We start from the raw sequence: 19715 nt of genomic DNA, 5'->3' as shown, positions 1-19715 counted from the left end.
TTTGTGTGGGTCATTATTTTTTTAATTCATCTACCTCATTGTGCCTCTGAAAATGCACTTCCACTTGTGTCGATTCTTCTCTAATGACATCAACTTTGTCGCCTGGGCGGAGCATCCGTTAACCCCGCCCCCCTCCAGCTGTCAATCTGCTGTGAGTTCCAATTCTGAATAAAACACCGACTTTTCTATATCCCATAAATTCTCAGTGGAAAACACAAGCCACAGCCTCTATTTTTCTCGTGTGATATTTAGTTTCGCTTGGAAATGCGTCACAATACGAAATTAAAATCGATTGCGCCTTCCTGTTCACAAGGAATTTATTGCTCCTGATCCTAAATACTATAAAGCCACTGTACACGACAAATGACGGGTGATAAACCAGAAGTCATACACTTCCTATGGAGAGCGTAAGGTGACAACCATCTGAGGATGCGTACCTTTCAGATCCGTTTTAAGCATTGGATCCCTAAAAAAAATTTAACTTAAGTGTGTGTGTGTGTGTGTGTGTGTGCGTGTGTTGAAAATTATTAACCTTTTTTGTTTGACTTTATCAGTAACACTTGAATCCTTTAAAAACATTTTTTTTTATATATTTGCATGTTATTATTTTTAATCTAATATGTTCTCACAAAAAATATTGCTGGTCTTTGTCATCTATGAATAGCTGTTTATCGTTTCATTCTTTTTTATTCATTTATTTATTTTATTTATTTATTTAGTTAATATTTGTAGATCGAAGGCTCTTGCGCTGGAATGAGCTTCTCTACCATGTTGGCACGGATTTACAATTAAACTGACATTTTAAGACGACTGCCACTAGGGGGCGAACTCTGACAGTCGTGTTTGAATGTCATGTACAGTGGAAATGCGGCTAAAGAGTCTTGTGGGCTTAAGACAAAAACACTATCAGTATTATTACTTCCACAATAACATCTGAGGTGTTTACACAGAACATAATTTACCCAGAAAATCCTACATAACATGTATAACAAACAAACAGTGTTTGACATCAACATTGAGAGCCAGAAATGTTATCATGGGCATTAAACAAGTCTTTGTGTAACATGTTACAAAGACCAAATTTTTAAATAATAAACACTTTCAGATTAATTTCCAATTAACATCTTTTTCAAACAGAAAACTGATTCCGTCTGGTTGAGCTGCCCTACACACTTCTCAGTGAATTACTGTAAACTAATTCTGTTTGCTTTTATAAACCGAAGACAGTTTGGTAATCAACAGCACGCTACAGATAATGCTGATAGATCTTTAAATTCAAGATCTGTGAGGGTCAACACAAAGACTCATGTTTGCCATGTTTCCGATGTTTATTTGAGTTTTCTCCCCATGAATCTCTACTCCAGAGGGAACTCATTTAAGCGTTTATCTTTCTTTAATCGTCAGACTTAAGAAATGTGCAAAGGACAAAATCGTTATAGCATGTCGCTCGCTTCAAAGGCTAAAGCGTTTTCAAAGAGAGGTGCTGACACACTACACATGTGAAGTCCAGATGTGAAGGAGATGTCAGTGTGACCACTAAAAGGATTTCAACCCTCTTCGCTAAGTCCTCCAAAAACAACACTCGGGATGAAGCAAGCCCAGAGACAATGAGAACGACACTTTGAAGATCTCAGCTGTTGATGGCCTTGTTCCTAACACCACACAACAGCAGTGTGTTTACATACACACAGTGTAGATTTAAGTATTTGTAGGCACACTAAACCCTGTTCACACAAAGGCATTTTTGCAGCAACAAAGTGTTAAAAACTCACTCATTTACAATGAGTTTCCAGCGATGCAGAAAGTTAAAAAAGGTCTCACAACCCGATGTGGCAACTAGTGTAATTCAAATTAAAGACTACAGGTGAATAGAAGACCTAGTGAAGAAGACCAACCTGGAGATTTCTTACAGGGCGCCATCAGATACGTCTGACGGGGCAAGAGAGGAGAGGAGGGGAGAGACATGGAAACCCCTTTAGCCAGGTCAAATCTGAAGCTTTCCTCCATGGACGGGTGCACATCTTGCACCCCACCAACTGGACATCTCCGCTGGGCACTGAGCAGGTACGGCTCCCCTGTTAATACAAGATAGCAATTAACATCATTATGCATGAAATAACATCTCAGACTGTTGAGTAGCTTCCAAAAAAAACCCAAATCGAATGAAACTAGCTTCATTCAGACAGCTTAACCCTTTAACAGGCGGAGCCCTCCTTGAGTGGGGGTTGAAAAGGTGATGTACACCTTCAAATTAATATAACCCTGGCATTTTTTTTGGTCTAGAAGCCTAATTTTGGTCTTGTTTTAAAGAAAACACTGTAACTTTTTTTCACAGAAGTGTCTGGAGGTGAAAATATAATTTATTTTATAGCAGTTTGCATTTATTTGTAATAAATAAAAAATGCAATATAGTATTATTTTTAATACATAAAATAAAAAAAACTGCATACTCTTGTCACAAATGAATAAATTACAGTTACTGCATTATTATTATTACTACATTCTTAGACCTTTCCAACAATATATAGTCATGATAGATTAAAGGTGCAGTGTGTAAATTTTAGAGGCATCTAGTGGAGAGGTTGCTAATTGCAACCAATGGCTCAGTACACTGATCACCCCTCGCTTTTGAAACGCGCAGAGAAGCTACGGTAGCCGCCACCGGACAAACATTTCATCATCGGAGACAACTTAGTAAAAAAAGTTTCTCCGTTAAGGGCGTCTGTAGAAACACGGCAGCACAAAATGGCGACTTCCATGTAAGGCGACCCTCAGTATGTAGATAAAAACTTCTCATTCTAAGGTAATAAAAACATAACGGTTCATTATGAAATGTCTTTATACACCCCTGACAATATAGTTTTGTATATTATTTAGCATTTCTGTCAAGAGATTCTTCTAAAAATTACACACTGCACCTTTAACATTTGAATGAAAAATATTGAAGTAAGGGGACAGCACCAGTGAACAAGTCAAAGGCCAAATGGCCACCGACGTCAATCCTGATTTTGCTTAATTGTATTAGGGATGCTTAACGATTAATCGTGATTAATCGTTAGTAGAATAAAAGTTTTTGTTTACATCATATATGTGTGTGAACTGTGTATAATAACTTTGTATAAATAAATGTACACACATGAATGTATATGTTTTAGAAATGTTTACATGTGTATATACATTTGTATATTTATGTATAATTTATCATAAACATTTGTTTTTCTTAAAATTATACATGAATGTGTTCATATTTATATATATACATATTTATTATATACAGTTGACACACATATGTGATGTAAACAAAAACTTTTATTCTGCTAACGATTAATCGCGATTAATTGTTTAGCATCCCTAAATTGTATATTGGAAAAAAGTTACTACAATAGTGTCCAGCCATATTAGTGAACACGTGGAGATTTCAGAAAGCAAGAACAGGCTAAAAAAAAAACGATCAGAAATAATCCACTTGTCCCACTGCAACTGATGGACACATTTAACATTTGTCATAACACTCTCACAGCAATAAAGCATGTGAAAATTGTTTTAGTAATCATAACACTAATAAAGCCACTTAGATTGAGTTTAGATTTGCACTGTAACAATAAACAGAACAAAGCCAATTACCAGAGCTCATTAAAGCTCAATAATGTGTCTCAAAAGTTTCATTACAAGCTATTCAAAGCACAAAGCAGATGTTTTTTCCCTCTGCACTTTTACCCAAAAGGATGTTTATTCTTTGAAAGGGTACATCATTTCTAATGTATGCCAATATATACTGTATGCTACACGCTGTAACAGTCGTGAGAGTAGTATGCCTCGTTTTATCGCTCGCTCTCTCTCACCCACTGATGAAGAGCAAAACAAAGATGTGTAGTGTTTAAAAGGCGATTAAATGGTGAAGAATGCCAGAAAACAGGAAGTCAGTGCGCCCCTGTAACACCTCCGCCTGACCGCAGGCTCTTTTTAAACACCCACTGGGGTTCGGTCACAGTGACCTCCGAGTTCACAACAAGAAGCTCACTACAGAGCAACATTATGGCCCTTTTCAGTCTTGAATATTAATTAAACCCTTGGTAGTCATCAAGACAGCTTGCTTAGTTTTGGAACAGATCCAATATTTTATCAAGCACCATCCTTTCACTATGAGTGTAGATAATAACATGATGTTATTCAATGGGTGCACTGTGAACAGGTGTCATAGTCGCTGCTATGGTCTATTGTAGCATGACTGTAATGTTGCATTGGCCAATCAGCATCAAGGACCAGAAATATGCTTGTCGGAAATAATGGTTCTAGTGAGAAGCTTCAAAGTATTGAGATGAAATACTGCTCAACTCTGAAGTTTCATTCATTTAGAGACCAAACAATGCTGAATGCTTGACATTTCAGGAGTCATGGAGCTTCTTTTGTGAGTCACGCCAGCAAAAGACCACAACACTGAAAGGCACTCTTCATATCACATGCTAGAGAGATTTCTGGACCCATCGGTAATTTCCAACATCACCGATCTAACTGAAAGGATGGCTTATGATTGATTTGGACTCGCCATAATCACACTTACTGTTTATCATTGAAAAAATAGTACAGAAACTTTAATAGAACTTACAGGAATACAGGAAAAAGAAATATCACAATATGCAAATTGCATTGGAAATTTCCAATAACTAAATGATTTTGATACAGATAGAGTGATGTTTTCATTTTCTAGAAAGAATGCAAAACATGTATGATGATTATATAGTTTTAAGATATATTTTACATTAGAGATCATGTATAGGCAGCAGGTTGTTAGTTTTTTTTTATAATAACAACATGGCTATTTACCTCATAAGTAAGGTAAGGAACATTAAATATTTTATTTTACATTTTTATTTGCTAATTTTTAACAAAGGCAGACTTTCCGTGAGGAAACCTTGTTTGGTTTTGGTTTAAAGATAAGACAAGATGTTCTAATGTCACAAACACACTACAGAATTTGGTTTAATGATTTGTTAATATAAGGTCATATATGTTATTATATATAATTTTTTTTGTAATATAAAACTGTACATGTCAAAATTATTTGCAGCATCTGGGTCACCATGTGATATTAGTTTTGTGATATCAAAGGTCGGAACTGGCCAATCAGAATCAAGCATTTCAAAGAGCCGTGTAATAATATAATTTCAACTCTTTAGAAAAAATACTTTTGATTTTACAAAAAAAACAGCATTATAGTATCACATGTCACATTTTTTTCTTCAATATCATGCAGCGTGAATAACAAGTCGCTCAGCTTAAAGCCCAATAAACTAACCAACATAATAATAAACATTACACTAAAGATTGATCAAATCTTATCTAGATTTAATTTATTTTTATGGACACTTTTTGGCACGGAATTTATCAGCACTTCACTAAAACCACATTGATTGCCTTTGTTGAAATGCATGCTGGGATTGCTTGAGCTTTTTCATTCAATCCTGCATTAGAATTTGAAGAGTCTTGAATCGGGATGGCGCCTCTGATGCCCTAAACTGCAGCCCTCACAGAAACATGGAACAGATCCCGAGACGAGGCAAATCACGATCCGACCACAGAGGCCGGAGAGACTGAAGCGAAAAAATACTAAATTATACAGAGAGAGACAGTTTGAGTGACACTAAAGTAAACTTACCAACCATGCATATGGTGCTTTGGCCCAAATCAAACCAAACTACACTAGACCTGCAATTGCCCCATGAAACCAAGCCTAACTAATTATACTGGTGAATGTTCAACTGATTACAGCAAGTTTCCTAGCCAACTCAGACTGAGGCTGATGTATAATGTATAATAGCCTGTCTGCATTTATAAAGACACTGATTAGACCAGGATTGATTTTTAATGGCTGTAACACAAGAGAGTGAGAGTTAACTATTGTATTTATTGTGAAACCTCCATTATAACAAATCAATCTAATGAATTTGTGCAAACCAGGTGTAGTTAGTGAATGTACGGTTAAATCAGTGCCACGCTGGATTTCGTGTGACTATCGGTGTTAAGAGCTGGGTAATACAGCAAAAATAGGACTTACCGACTATAAGTCACTCCGGATTATAAATTGCATCAGTCAAAAATGTGTTTTGAAGAGGAAATAACATATATAAGTCGCACTGGACTAAACGTCGGGATTATTTAGAAAATGATTTCACAAAATCCAAGCCGAAGAACCGACATTTAATCTGGAAAGGCAAGTTATTCAACGAAACAATAGCAGGCTGAATAGATGTCTGTACACGTTAAAGTAACATAAACAACAGTTATTTACACGATACGCAATAGCATACAGAACATACCTGAGAGGCTGAATAGGCTAAATGAACAAGACAAGCCAAATCAAGTTCAAAAAGGTCCTGAAGTCATTCTGCATCACTGAATCCATTGAATTACATAAATATAGGAGCAGCATAAAGTGGACTCTCGCGGCTGTAGACAGTAACGGTTTCTCTTGGTTCATATGAAATAATTTTGATGTATAAGTCGCACCTGACTATGACTTCCAGGACCCGCCAAACTATGAAAAAAGTGTGACTTATAGTCCAATATATGGTATGATAAAATATATTAACAATGTTTTTGCTGACCATAATATTTAGGAACATTGTGAGCATCAATGGGATCATAAAACAAATGAAGAGCTCAGATGCAAAACCCTCTATAGCACTTTTCACACAGAGATTTCGAAAAAAATAAACACAAAAAATTTGTCTGGGATTTGTCCGGGATCGTTTGATTTTTTGGTTTATTCACACTGCCAATGATTTTTCGGAATCTGTATGTGCGTTCACACACATACCGTAAAGATCCCGTAAAGACACGTGATGTATTTAAAGTCCTGAACTTAGTAGTTTCTTCCACAGCGTATGAAGTTTGCTAATTATCTGTAATTTCTCTCTTCAGATACCACACGAGTGCATTTAAGTTTATGACAAGTTCATAATGGGCACGTGATGCGTTGAATGATCTCAGCGGATACTGACGAGCTCCCTGATCTCTGCTTCAGTTCAGTTTGCCAACCGTTCTCGTCGTGAATGTTGATCTGTGTTTAAATCTTTGTGTCAAAGAGCTGAACCATAACTTCTGAATTTTTTTTTAAGCGAAAGTATTTCATGAACGTACAGTCGTCAATTTTTTTTTCTTCAAACCCATGCCGAGAGCATTTGGTTAATATCATTATCTAATTTTTAATAGTAGTGGCATTTAGCGGCTTTGCATCTGAGCTTCTTAAATTTAGTCTTCCTAGTTTTCTAAAGTCTTTGTCAGGATCCTTCACTCATGAGTGTTAGTATGAGAACAAGTTTGTCTCTAAAAATACATTGAAAACAATTTGCATTATTGTTTGCATCTTACAAAAGATATTGACTTAGCAGCAATAGCTGGTTTGGTTGATTAAATAAATGAACACATTTAAGCCATTTTAGAAAAATATATAAACATTTATATGTAGTAAACTTCAAATAAAATAACAAGAAAACTTCTAGATTTATTTTTGTGGGTGTTGTTCGTCATGTATTCTGATGTGAATTCATGCGTAGTTTTGGCTTCTGTTTGTCCTTGATATAAATCTGATCACAGTAATGTGAATGGTCATTGTCAAAGCGTCTTAATGTAGGAGAATAATAGCCCACCAGCCCCTCTTTCTCTTCCCCCTTACACACAATTTACCCTTTGAACAAAGAGACCGTAACCTTAAAAGAGATGAGCACTGTTCACACGGACACAGGCCTTTAAGAGCTCATTATACTTCTGCGTAGGGTCTACACTGAAGCCACGACAACGTAGGCTACGCGTCGGTTTCCATTCATACTTCTGCATCATTGTTCAGTCTAGGGATGTCAAATTATGCAATTTCCCATATTCGATGATCATTTAAATTAACGATCAATCAATCGAATAATCGTTAACAGTAATAGTGCAATAAACCATTACAGCAGTGGCATATAGCCAATGACATAAAAGTGTGCGTAAAAATGCCAGTCAATAATGATGATCAATGATATGTTGCGGGCGTTCAGAGTGTAACGACAGTCAGTTACAGTTTACATTTAACAGTTTCTTGCCAGAATTTAAGTTTTACATTTTAATCTGTTTATTAAAAACGGCTTCTGGTCTCCTTTCCTGCGTAAAGCAGCGTTAGCAGCGTTGCTATGCTAATCTTGCAGGCTTCCCTGAAGAGGGTCTTTGCTTTCAGTATCCTAACTGTGTTTAGATTATCGGCATCGGACCCTCTCAGATCCACTGCGGATGCCATTACGTTGCATTAGCAGCCAGCCTCGTCTCGAATGAGGTTAAAAAGCCCAAGTGTGTGTTTGGCATCGAGCATCGTTGTGATCATGGCTAGTTTAACTTCTTCGCGCTTGTTTAATTTTTTCACCAGCTGTGTATGTGCTTTGCGCAGGCGGCGGACACACGTGCTTGCTTTTCCGACAATCGTTAAGTTTTATCGATTTAATTCTTATCGACAATTAATCGAAGATCGATTAATTGTTAACATCCCTAGTTCAGTCGACTTGCAATTACACATGCAGACCACTAGTAGGCAGTATTCACGCGTGTAACCCACAATAGCAGAGCAACAGCCGAAGAAGCAGCAACTTGCCCATTAAACCCACAAATGAAGAAGAGGCTTGTGTATGTTTTTTGAGAAGACCAAACAGACAGCAAATATTGATGCAGTTTGAGTTAAATATCACATCTCAACTTGGTCCATCTTTGTTTTTACCGTCGTAAGCAGGAATCCGTATGAGGAAATGTGACGCAGTTCTTTTTGACCTGACGGAAGGGGTTCTAGCAGGACCAATCACAGCGCTTGCGGTCTGCCGTTACATTTTGGGAGCGATGCACGTCAGGCTACGGCGTAGGTTACGGCGTAGGGTTCGTGTCTCTGTGTAGGCTACACCATACAATCAATGTAAAAGTATAAAGCACGCTTTAGTATTCACACTGTGGTTTAGCTCGTCACATTAACAGTAAACTGCTTCTTATACTTCTTCTTGTACTTTCAGTAACTTTTGCATAATGATCACAAGCTTGATACTGTACAGAACCTGTATGTACAATGATAAAAAATATATTTGTATTAGGGATGCACCGAATCCAGAATTCGGATTCGGCAGAATACTGGGCTTTTTGACGGGGTTCGGGTTCGGCCGAATCTTAGATTTTTTTTCCACCGAACCGAACCCTAAGCTTGCGCTACGCTGGTCGACGTCACGCGGCCGTTGATTACACACATCAGGTGCTGACGTTTAGATAAGTGTTTTTTTTTTCCCGGTGAGCCGAGGGGCGTTTCACATTTCGTGGACCCACCTGGAAAAACTAACGCATCGCACCGAATTGCTTTCATTTTGCTTTGCAGTCGGGTTATCAAAATGCATCCCCGCCCTGCCCGTCGGGCTATCTTGACTTATAGGGAGGAAAAAATATATTTAAATGCTTATGTATCCTCTCACAGATTTGGATGGGTAATTGTGGTGCATGAAATTCAGGCATTGGGTATTTAAATTGCGTTTGAGCGCGCGCTCTAGTTTTACTTTCACTTTCGCGATCGGGCGAAGCCGCAGTACAGGAAGTAATCCGTACTGATTTGTCATGGATTTTTGTGCAAATCCTCCAACTTCGTCCTGTCAGTCATTACTATCCTCACGTAAGAAAATTAAATCTCTCGCAGCAAGCTTTAAAGTGATATAGATTGTACGGGCAGTGAAGAGAGTGACGCAGAATCGCTCTTAAAGGGACAGTAGCCCCTGTTTTTCTGATCGAAAAAATTATCCAATCTCTAACTGGATGATCCAAACTGTGAGTTTTGTGAACCACTAAACCACTTTTAAATGGTGGGTATATCTGGTGTGGGGATGAGCAGGAACAGTTGGTTTACATGGAAATCCAGTTTTTTTGTTTGTTAAAAAACCAACAGCATCAAAACAACAACAAGAATAGCAGATTACACATTGTGGTTAGAGGACCTATTGGCTTTGTATTGGCAAAATTTCGGCTACCAAAAACTGAAGAGTGCCTGCCCGAAGGGCTACCAGGGATTTTGAAATTTGGCGAGCCCTGTAATGGAATAAGAATGCGAGTAGGATTCGGTATTCGGTTTCGGCCGAATCTTAAACAGTGGATTCGGGATTCGGCCGAACCCAAAAAATCTGGATTCGGTGCATCCCTAATTTGTATGTGTGTGTGTGTGTGTGTGCAATGCATGTGTGCGTATCATATGCCGAAAATGTGAAAAAATGTATGCAGAATAAAGAGAGAAAGAAAAAGAGACAGACAGAGAGAGAGAGAGAGAGAAAAGAGAAACAGACAGTACAAGTGAGAATAGTGGAAATAATAACCGGTCTACAAATCTAAACTCTCAAAGTCTCTGTAAAAGATATAAGATTTAATAAGATGTCTTGGCATGGGAAGAACAAAGACACAAACAAGCATTGGTGTTCAAATCTCAGCAGAAATCTTCCTCTTTTCAAAGCATTATCTGATGAGTGCTGTGAAGTTCATAACTACAATCTGAGGACACAGCGTGTGATCGAGACTCTTTCAACTTGATTTAATAGAACCCCATGTCACCGACACACACACACACACACACACACACACACACACACACACACACACACACACACACACACACACACACACACACACAGAGTATTGTGTCTGCTTATTCACACAAACACAGTAGACATCATTCAGAAACCTACAGCCTCCATCAATGACAAACCACACAATCACAAACATAAAGACAAACCGAGAGATTGTGATCTGTGCTGAATCAGTCTCCGCTATCCGAGTGTGTTTATCAGCTATAATCATGAACTCATTTATGAAAAGGAAAATAAACTCCTCCTGAGCTGGAAATACTTACTAATATCTATAAATCTATATTTCATATAATTTGGCCTTTATAGGATTCAACTAATAAGACATATCTATAATACTGCCTGCTACTTTACATAACAGACATTTACATATGAGGAGCTCAAATGCAATAGCCACTAAACGCCACCTCGGTCAAAAAATAGTTAAGGATATTAACCGAATGCTCTCTGCACGTATTAAACTGAACGTTAATCAAATAATTTCGCTTCAAATGCGCTTAATCCCGACCTCAGGCCATTCAGAAATACTGGATTGTTGCAGAATCTATTAAGAGTCTGATAAACAATGCTATTTACAAGAAAACATGTCAGATGCACTTACAGGGTTTTGCATCTGAGCTTATAATATAGTCCACAATAAACAATAATGACAGTAAAAAAGGAAACCGAGCAAAACGCTCTATCAAGGTTAAGAACACTGTAGCCAAACATCCTGCATGGGAACATATTAGGCTCTTAATATGATGGGATGCCAAGCAGACAGACATCAAACCCAAAGTTAAGCCAGAACAACTCAATGTTGGCAGAAAAGTCTGAAATCTCTTTCCCAGCAGCCCCAGGGGCATTCATATACTGAGAGGACACAACATTTTCCAGTTCTCTTCATAACCCCTCAAATTAAACTGGTATGGGAAAAGAATCTCAGACCAGAGCGACGCCTCACCCGTGTTCACGGGAGACCCTCTGTACAGATCAGACAGACAGAGCAAAAATAGACCTGATGATATTGTCCTATATAGAGCACAGGTTTGTGAACCCCTGGTGGTTCTCAGGGGAACTGCAGGGGGTCCGTGAGTTGACGGAAAAATAATCAATTACAATTCAATCATAAAATGTAAATAAATATAAATAAATAAAACTAATAAAAACATGTATATTATATGTTTAATCTACGTCATGTGACCATTACATATCACTACAATATTTCAGAAAACAGAACTTGTGCAAAATTGACAGATACAATTTTGTACCAGTAAAACAAAATAAGCAGATGAAGGTCCAATACCCGGTAATATAACGGTAAAATACTGCTGATAAAAACTTTAAATGTTTTTTAAGTTTATCATGCAAATGTGCTATTAAATTATTTAAATATTTACTTAAAATACTTTCATGTTGAGATTACTTTAAAAAAAATCTATTTAACAATGTAAACATTAGGGCTGGGTATCGATTCAGATGTTCCAGATCGATTCGATTTTTGATTCACACGCTACCAAATCGATACGATTTCAATTCTCAATAAAATTTTCAATTCCGGTTCTCGGGTAGGTTTTTATACTCGATTCAACTCAATGAATATAGATTTAATACAAATACTATATTAATAAAAAAGAACAGTGAATAGCAGTTTACAAGTGGGTAATTAATAAAAAGAAATTAAAGCCACAACCCGTCTTGCTTGCGAAATCTAAAATGCTTCCATACCTCCGTTCAATGTTTGTGTAAATAAATATGAAAAAAACGATTCTGCTCTTTTTTTAATTGAACACATTTTAAAAAACGATTAATCGAAAGATCGATTTTTTTTGCCCAGCCCTAGTAAACATCATTTCATTGAGTTAATTCAACAAAAAAGTGTGTCTAGTCAGCTTTACTTAAAAATTCTATGTTCAACCAACACAACATTGTTGCATAAAATTAACAGATTAATAAAACCAATACAGACTAGCATTTTATGGCTGATGATGTTGCAGTGTATTATGGGTAATTGTTGTTGTGGCACCCTCCTGCAGAAGTGTATCACAATTAGACAGGTACGTGAGTAATAAATGAACAAAATTATTATTTGTTAAGATTACTTAAATGAATTGTGTGGAACCTGTTGACAGGATTTTAAATTCAATCCAACAACTTCGGCTGACAAAAAGTTTGAAAACATTAAAAAATCTATTTTTGAATAAAAACCTACTTTCAAAGCACAGTGGAAAACACGGGTTACACCCACTATTTTCCTTGCATGATATTCAGTTTCACTCGGAACTACATCACAACCCGGAAGTTGATCGCAAACTTCCACTTCACTTGGACTTTAAGACCTGATTACACAAATGGGCAATCCCAACAATAAAAGTTTTAAAAATTATTTAACTTAACTATACAAAAGAACAATATCACTGGAATCACCTTTTTAAAGAAATTTTTATCCTGCTGATGAAGGAAAAAACATCAAAATCATTCAGGATTTAAGAGGCATAGATTAAGCATAATGTTGTCATCTATTGTTGTGGATGCTAATCTGGAGTTGAAATTTTAAATTCACAGTCCTTTAGTGTGGTGCCAGATATTTCAACATGTAGCTCAGGGTCACCAGTAGGCTATGTTATGTTTCCTGCCCTGACCTTGGACAATTGACCCTAATTGGCCACCTCCTGCTTCCTGTAGCGAGCAGCAGTTGGGCGATGGTTGCCATGGTGATGCGTAAAGCGTGAGGTTCTCCAGGCAACCGTGAAAAGATCAGGATGGATGATGGATTGTGAGTGGCATTAACACAGACCATTAGGCAGGACTCAGTGAGGGTCAGAGGAACAACAACAGAACTGCATGGCTGGACATCAGGAAGTCTCAGATGAGCCGCCGATGAGAAGATAAATGATAGAAAAGTACGGACCACCCCACACCACATAATCCCATTAGTAAACAACCAGAAGATTCAACCAGAGGCCGTTTAAAAAAAATCTCTGGAAATGCAACACAGCCGCAGTCATGTTTCAATAAAAAATAACTATAATTTAATTTAAAATTGACTTCTATAAAATAGGGGTGTAACAATACATTGATATGGATTGATGCATCGATTAAAATTCAAATGAGATGATGCACATAAAATATCGCTATGAGGCACCTTTATTTTGACACTCTCCGAGTCCTCATTCCTTGACCATCTATGCATTTCTAGGGATGGGTATCGTTAAGATTTTAACAGTATTACTACTCTTACTGATACTGCTTAACGGTCCGGTACTTTAACGGTATTCTTATCGGTACTTTGGCCAATGTTAACATTTGATCATGAACCTATGTTCACATGATTAAGTTAATTATGTGTCTGCATTTCATTATTACAAATTAATTTTTGGATATCATTTCTTAATAATATACATATATTTGTTAATGCACCACTGTGAAAGCTGCAGAAAAAAGACTTTAAATAGGATATTTATCTGTAGGCTATTTTGTAAACTAACTTGAAGTGCTGTGCATTTAGCCAAATAAATTTTTACATACTGAATTTTCTTTATTTGGGATTTTAAAACGAGTAGAAAATATGTTGAATGCATAACGTCATTTCTCCCAAAAGAAGTCAACTGAATTTCAACGTAAGGTAACCAATTAGGGATATTGTACATTTATTTTAAATGACGTGAACAACGTTGATTCAACATGACGTTAGCATACAGTACATGCCTGACAGGCGCGGTGGGCGCGTGTAGCAGGTGACGCAAATTATGGGTCCTCCGAGGGTTAGACTGTCTCATTTCAGTTCTCTTCGCGGACTTCTCAGGCTGCCACCTTGACAGACCGAGTGCTCACCTTTTAAGGTTGTATGCTTAGAAGGTCGCAGCCCTTGAATTGGGACACAGTTTCTCTCTGCACGTAATGCACTTTTAAAAGATGCTTTGACAGATTGCTTGTGTTTCCGCCCTTACATGCAAACATCTTGTTGCACTTACCTGTATGACAACGAGCGTTGTCTGCATCAACTCTAGTAAAGTATAACCGCACTTTTGAACGTTTTGCTCTATCCGCCATTGTCAGTCTTGTTATTAAGCGGGAGTTTTCGTGCTGTTATTCGTATGCATGCGCCGCGCTCGTCGTTGTGTGTGAGTGTGACAGACAGCCTTCGCGGCGCGCCTGAGAGATCTCGCAGATCTCACAGACAAACATCTTAATATTTTCTCAAATTAGAAATGTTTGGTGAGACAAAATGTGCACAAAAACATTATTATTCAAGAATACATAGAACATTTATTTTTATCTTTTTCTCCAGGACCGAAAGCAGAACCGATAGCGTCAGATCTTACTGATACTACGGTCTTTAATAATTTAGCCCCGGGGCAAGTTTAATACCGGGTTTCGGTACCCATCCCTACGCATTTCTGCCACATTTTTGTTTATTTTCATGTGCTAGTGTCAGCAAGTGAATGTAATGCAGCAACAAAGCGGTTGTAGAAGCAAAAACACTGCGAAAGAGGCAGAAGACGTTGTGACTGCTATCGGACGCAAATCGTGGGTTTGGAAATAATTTGTATTCGGAAAATGGATTGTACAGATAGACAGAAAACCTTTGCCAGCACCAGCTGAAACACTTAAGACTTTGACTGTTGCCATTGTAAGCTTGATTTTATGTGACATTTTTCCTCATTATTCAAAAAAGTTTATTTTATCTTAGTTTGTTGTTGTAATGTCCCAATTGGGACCGAGAATGTGCCTTTTTGAAGAGTTTAATTAAACGTTCATGTTATATACTTTGGGTGCATTCGTGAGTCATTGAAAATGTAACGGCACATAATATTAAAGTATCGATAAATTAGTCGCAACAAAATCGCAATTTCATCAAAGAAATGGTTGATGTATCGCAAACATCACTCCGCCGGCGAAGATCATCAAAATGGTATCGTATCGCAATAAACGGTCCAATTCACACCCCTACTATGAAGCACATTTCCACCTAAAAGATGCAATAGATAATGTAATGCATACCAATATCTATATATATAAACCTTTTTTTATATATAGTGAAAATTGTACATTCTCGACAAACTTTTCCAGCAAGTCGGTAGTGTAGCATCTCAGAGACCGAATGTGTATTGGAAAAGGGGGAAGCTATTACCCACCATCCCCCTGATCTCTTTGTAAGTTGGGATGGACACAAAGACATGAGGTCAGTAGTTCAGCAAGGCCTCTGAGCATGACAGACTATTCATCCACATACTAAATCCCACACACTCAAAGCTCAATCTCACCACGCTCTTCGTGTGCATGTGTGAGACGTCCAAATGAAGAGACAATGACAGAAAGACCCAGATGAATGTACACAAACACTCACAGGGTGAAAGCTTTTCATGAGGCCGCCATCTATCTGTCCTGCTTAATAAAGCACTTCATAATTATGGTAAAGATTTCCTGTATAGCTCAGTGGTGAAGCATTGTGTTAGCAACAAAAAAGGCCATGTGTTCAAACCCAGAAAACACATGTGGTGATAAAAAATATATTCCTTGCAATCCAATGTATGTTGCTTTGGATTAAAGCCTCTGCCAGATGCACATAATACAATAACAACTGTTAAGGGGGTCGCACACAGGACGCGAAGCTCAGCGCTGCACCGTTCTAAAAAACTCAAACACATTGCTTTCTATGAGTATACGCACACCGGCGCAGACAGGTGGCGCCTGTCCGTGCCGCCCAGCTACGAATCAGGAAGTTGCTCAACTTCCAGTCACGCCACAGAGCACCACTAACATAGTGTAACATTAAATAATATCATATTTGTCCCAAATCATTAACGATTAACATTGGCTGCTAATGTATATTTAGCATCTTGAAGTAGACGCTAACTGACAAAGCTCGCGCTATTAAATATGCACTTTACGACACGGTTTACGATACCTTCGAGTTGTCCTAGACGCAAATTGATGCGACGCAATGCTGAGCTGCGCGGCCGTTGTGCGACCCCCTTCACTGTGCGTTCACACCAGATGCGCATAAAGTGAATAAATCAGGCATAGTTGGAAGATTGAACTTTTGAGTTAACTCACTTCATTCGCGCATAAAATTCACAAGTGAATATGCTCAATTTGCCGGCTTCAGCTAGCTTGTAGTATTAATAAATCAATAAACCCCAAGAAGCAGTGGGTTACCAGTGCATTTTATAACAGCTAAGGGGCGTTGTTAGGCCAGACCCTTAGCTGTTATAAAATGCACTGTAACCCCACTGCTTCGAGGGGGTTTATTGCGTTTATAAAACGGTTACTTCATATGCATAACCTTAGCGGGATTTTATAAAATAAAACACAAATAAGTTGTAATTATATTAGTACAAATATTACTCTTCCACCAAACAAAGTAGTTCCTCAGAATCAAGTGTGACTGAAACAGAGCGCAGTTCCCAAACAACACAGATGCAGCAAAGACACGATGAAAATATGATTTAAGACTGTGGTGTTTATTTTATAAATCAACATTCATCTAATTTATACATTTATATTTATATTGTGCAACTGTTGAAGTGATGATCAAATATGCTTGGAAGTATGCTGAACTCTTTCCCCGTCAGCGTTTTTTTTTTTTAAGTTGCCACCCAGTTTTGTTTTAATGCCTTGCAGAAAAATTATCTTCTTTAAATAAACATAAAATATCAAATGAAAGAACAGACCATCCGCTTTCAAACAAAAAACGTTTCATCCTACCTTCAGTTGTTCTCTTATCACCTCTCAAATTTTTTAGCTAAAGCGGAGATAATTCCATTTTTGTGAAGAACTTTTGTAAGCGATCAGATTCAAAGCCATCAAAACTTACACGCTGTGTTTTCAGTGTTGAGTGAATGCGTCAGTGTTTAAGTTGGGTAAGATCGCCACCCAGTGGATAATAGCGGACGTATGAACTTGAGTTTTAAACTCCTCAGACAACGTTTTCTCTTTATCGACGAGATGACTCAACAATATTTATTGACATTTATCTGGATATCGCCGTTAATTGTGCAATTGTAGAAAAATTAAAAATATGATTAAAGACACTGTTGTTTATTTTCATAAATCAGTACGCAGCAACAAGAGCGCAGTGATACTTATGTTATGTGGTCTGAACCGTGAGGTTACCGGTGTATTTTATCACGGCTTAGAGCGCGTTTCCACCAATCAGAATGAAGAACCAGAACTGCCTGTTTTATAAGAGCGTTTTTTACAACTTACCAGATTGTCCGACCTCATCACTTACTTTCTACCAGCAAGATTCTTTTTATTCCTGCTTTCATAAAAGTACATAGTTGTGTTTGGATGTCCACATACAGTGACGATAATTTTGTCCTCTATCGTCGTTTCGAATTTCTGCCTCAGCTCGCTACATCGTAATCACGTCAATACTAGAGCAAGCTCCTGGTTGGTTAACGTGGCGTAAATATCCGTAAAAGTTCAGATTTTTCAACTCACATGATTCATGCAAATCCATATGATGTCTAGGGATGGGTATCGTTAAGGTTTTAACGGTATTACTACTCTTACCGGTACTGCTTAACGGTCCGGTGCTTTAACGGTATTCTTATCGGTACTTTGGCCAATGTTAACATTTGATCACGCACCTATGTTCACATGATTAAGTTAATTATGTGTCTGCATTTCATTATTACAAATTAATTTCTGGATATCATTTCTAAATAGTATACATATATTTATTAATGCACCAGTGTGAAAGCTGCAGAAAAAATACTCTAAATAGGATATTTAGGCTAAATAAATGTTTACATGCTGATTTTTCTTTATTTGGGATTTTAAAAAGAAGTAGAAAATATGTTGAATGCATAACGTTCAGCATTTCTCCCAAAAGAAATCAACAGAATTTCAACGTAAGGTAAGCAAACCAATTAGGGAGATTGTACATTTATTTTAAATGACGTGAACAATGTTGATTCAACATGGTTTTAGCATACATGCCTGACGTTGATGCGGCAACCACCAGAGATGATGGTTGAATTTTGCAGGCTGCGACCTTCTAAGGACGTATTTTAAGACCGATTGCGTCACAGCAGCGCGACTTGAGGCTGTGACTTGTGTTAATATTATTCTGTTTATGTTGCGTATTTCTAAGGTTGATTAATTTTATATACTGTTGAATAGTTTAATCTACATCAACGTGTCATATTTTCTAAAATAAATGAATATTTTTCTGATTCCATATTTATTTAAATAAGTCAGAAACGTCTCCGCTGTGTCCTGCTGACAGGCGCGGTGGGCGCGTGCAACAGGTGACGCAAATTATAGGTCCTCCGAGGGTTAGACTGTCTCATTTCAGTTCTCTTCGCGGACTTCTGAGGCTGCCACCTTGAAAGACAGAGTGCTCCCCTTTTAAGGTTGTATGCTTAGAAGGTCGCAGCCCTTGAATTGGGACACAGCTTCTTTCTGCACGTAATACACTTTTGAAAGATGCTTTGACAGATTGCTTGTGTTTCCGCCCTTACATGCAAACATCTTGTTGCACTTACCTGTATGACAACGAGCGTTGTCTGCATCAACTCTAGTGAAGTATAACCACACTTTTGAATGTTTTGCTCTATCCGCCATCGTCACTCTTTGTATTAAGCGGTAGTTTTCGTGCTGTTATGCGTGTGCGTGCGCCGCGCTCGTTGTTGTGGTTGTGTTTGACAGACAGCCAGCCTCCGCGGCGCGCATGAGAGATCTCGCAGGTCTCACAGACAAACGTCTTAATCGCAAATTAGAAATGTTTGGTGAGATAAAATGTGCACGAAAACATTATTAAGCAAGAATACATAGTACATTTATTTTTATTTTTTTCTCCAGGACCGATAGCAGAACCGATAGCGTCAGATCTTACTGATACTACGGTCTTTCATAATTTAGCCCCGGGGCCAGTTTAATACCGGGTTTCGGTACCCATCCCTAATGATGTCTGTGGCGTTTTTGCATTGACTAAGCATTTCTCAAAATATCTTCATTTGTGCTCAGCAGAACAAAGCAAACTTATAGAGGAGAGGGTGAGTTTATAATGACTTTTAGGTGAACTCTCCCTTTAACAAGCACTGGCTAATAACAGTGATATGTCAACGAGTAAAACTGTGAAATAAATATTATGTCTAGACC

The 19715-nt window shown here is 37.8% G+C and overlaps 1 protein-coding gene across 2 annotated transcripts in view; it reads right to left on the bottom strand.

The window, feature by feature from the left end:
* Positions 1-19715, bottom strand: part of tanc1b (tetratricopeptide repeat, ankyrin repeat and coiled-coil containing 1b) — a 168729-nt gene that overhangs the window by 108649 nt on the left and 40365 nt on the right. For both annotated transcript variants that reach the window (XM_065252378.2, XM_065252379.2), the window contains exon 3: positions 1896-2075. In XM_065252378.2, coding sequence (XP_065108450.1) covers positions 1896-2075 — 180 coding nt within the window. The remainder of the gene's footprint in view (positions 1-1895; positions 2076-19715) is intronic.

This window comes from Paramisgurnus dabryanus, chromosome 15 (genome assembly GCF_030506205.2).
Source record: "Paramisgurnus dabryanus chromosome 15, PD_genome_1.1, whole genome shotgun sequence".
NCBI lineage: Eukaryota > Metazoa > Chordata > Actinopteri > Cypriniformes > Cobitidae > Paramisgurnus > Paramisgurnus dabryanus.
The sequence above is the reverse complement of the archived record's forward strand: the minus strand, read 5'-3'. Positions and strand labels throughout refer to the sequence as shown.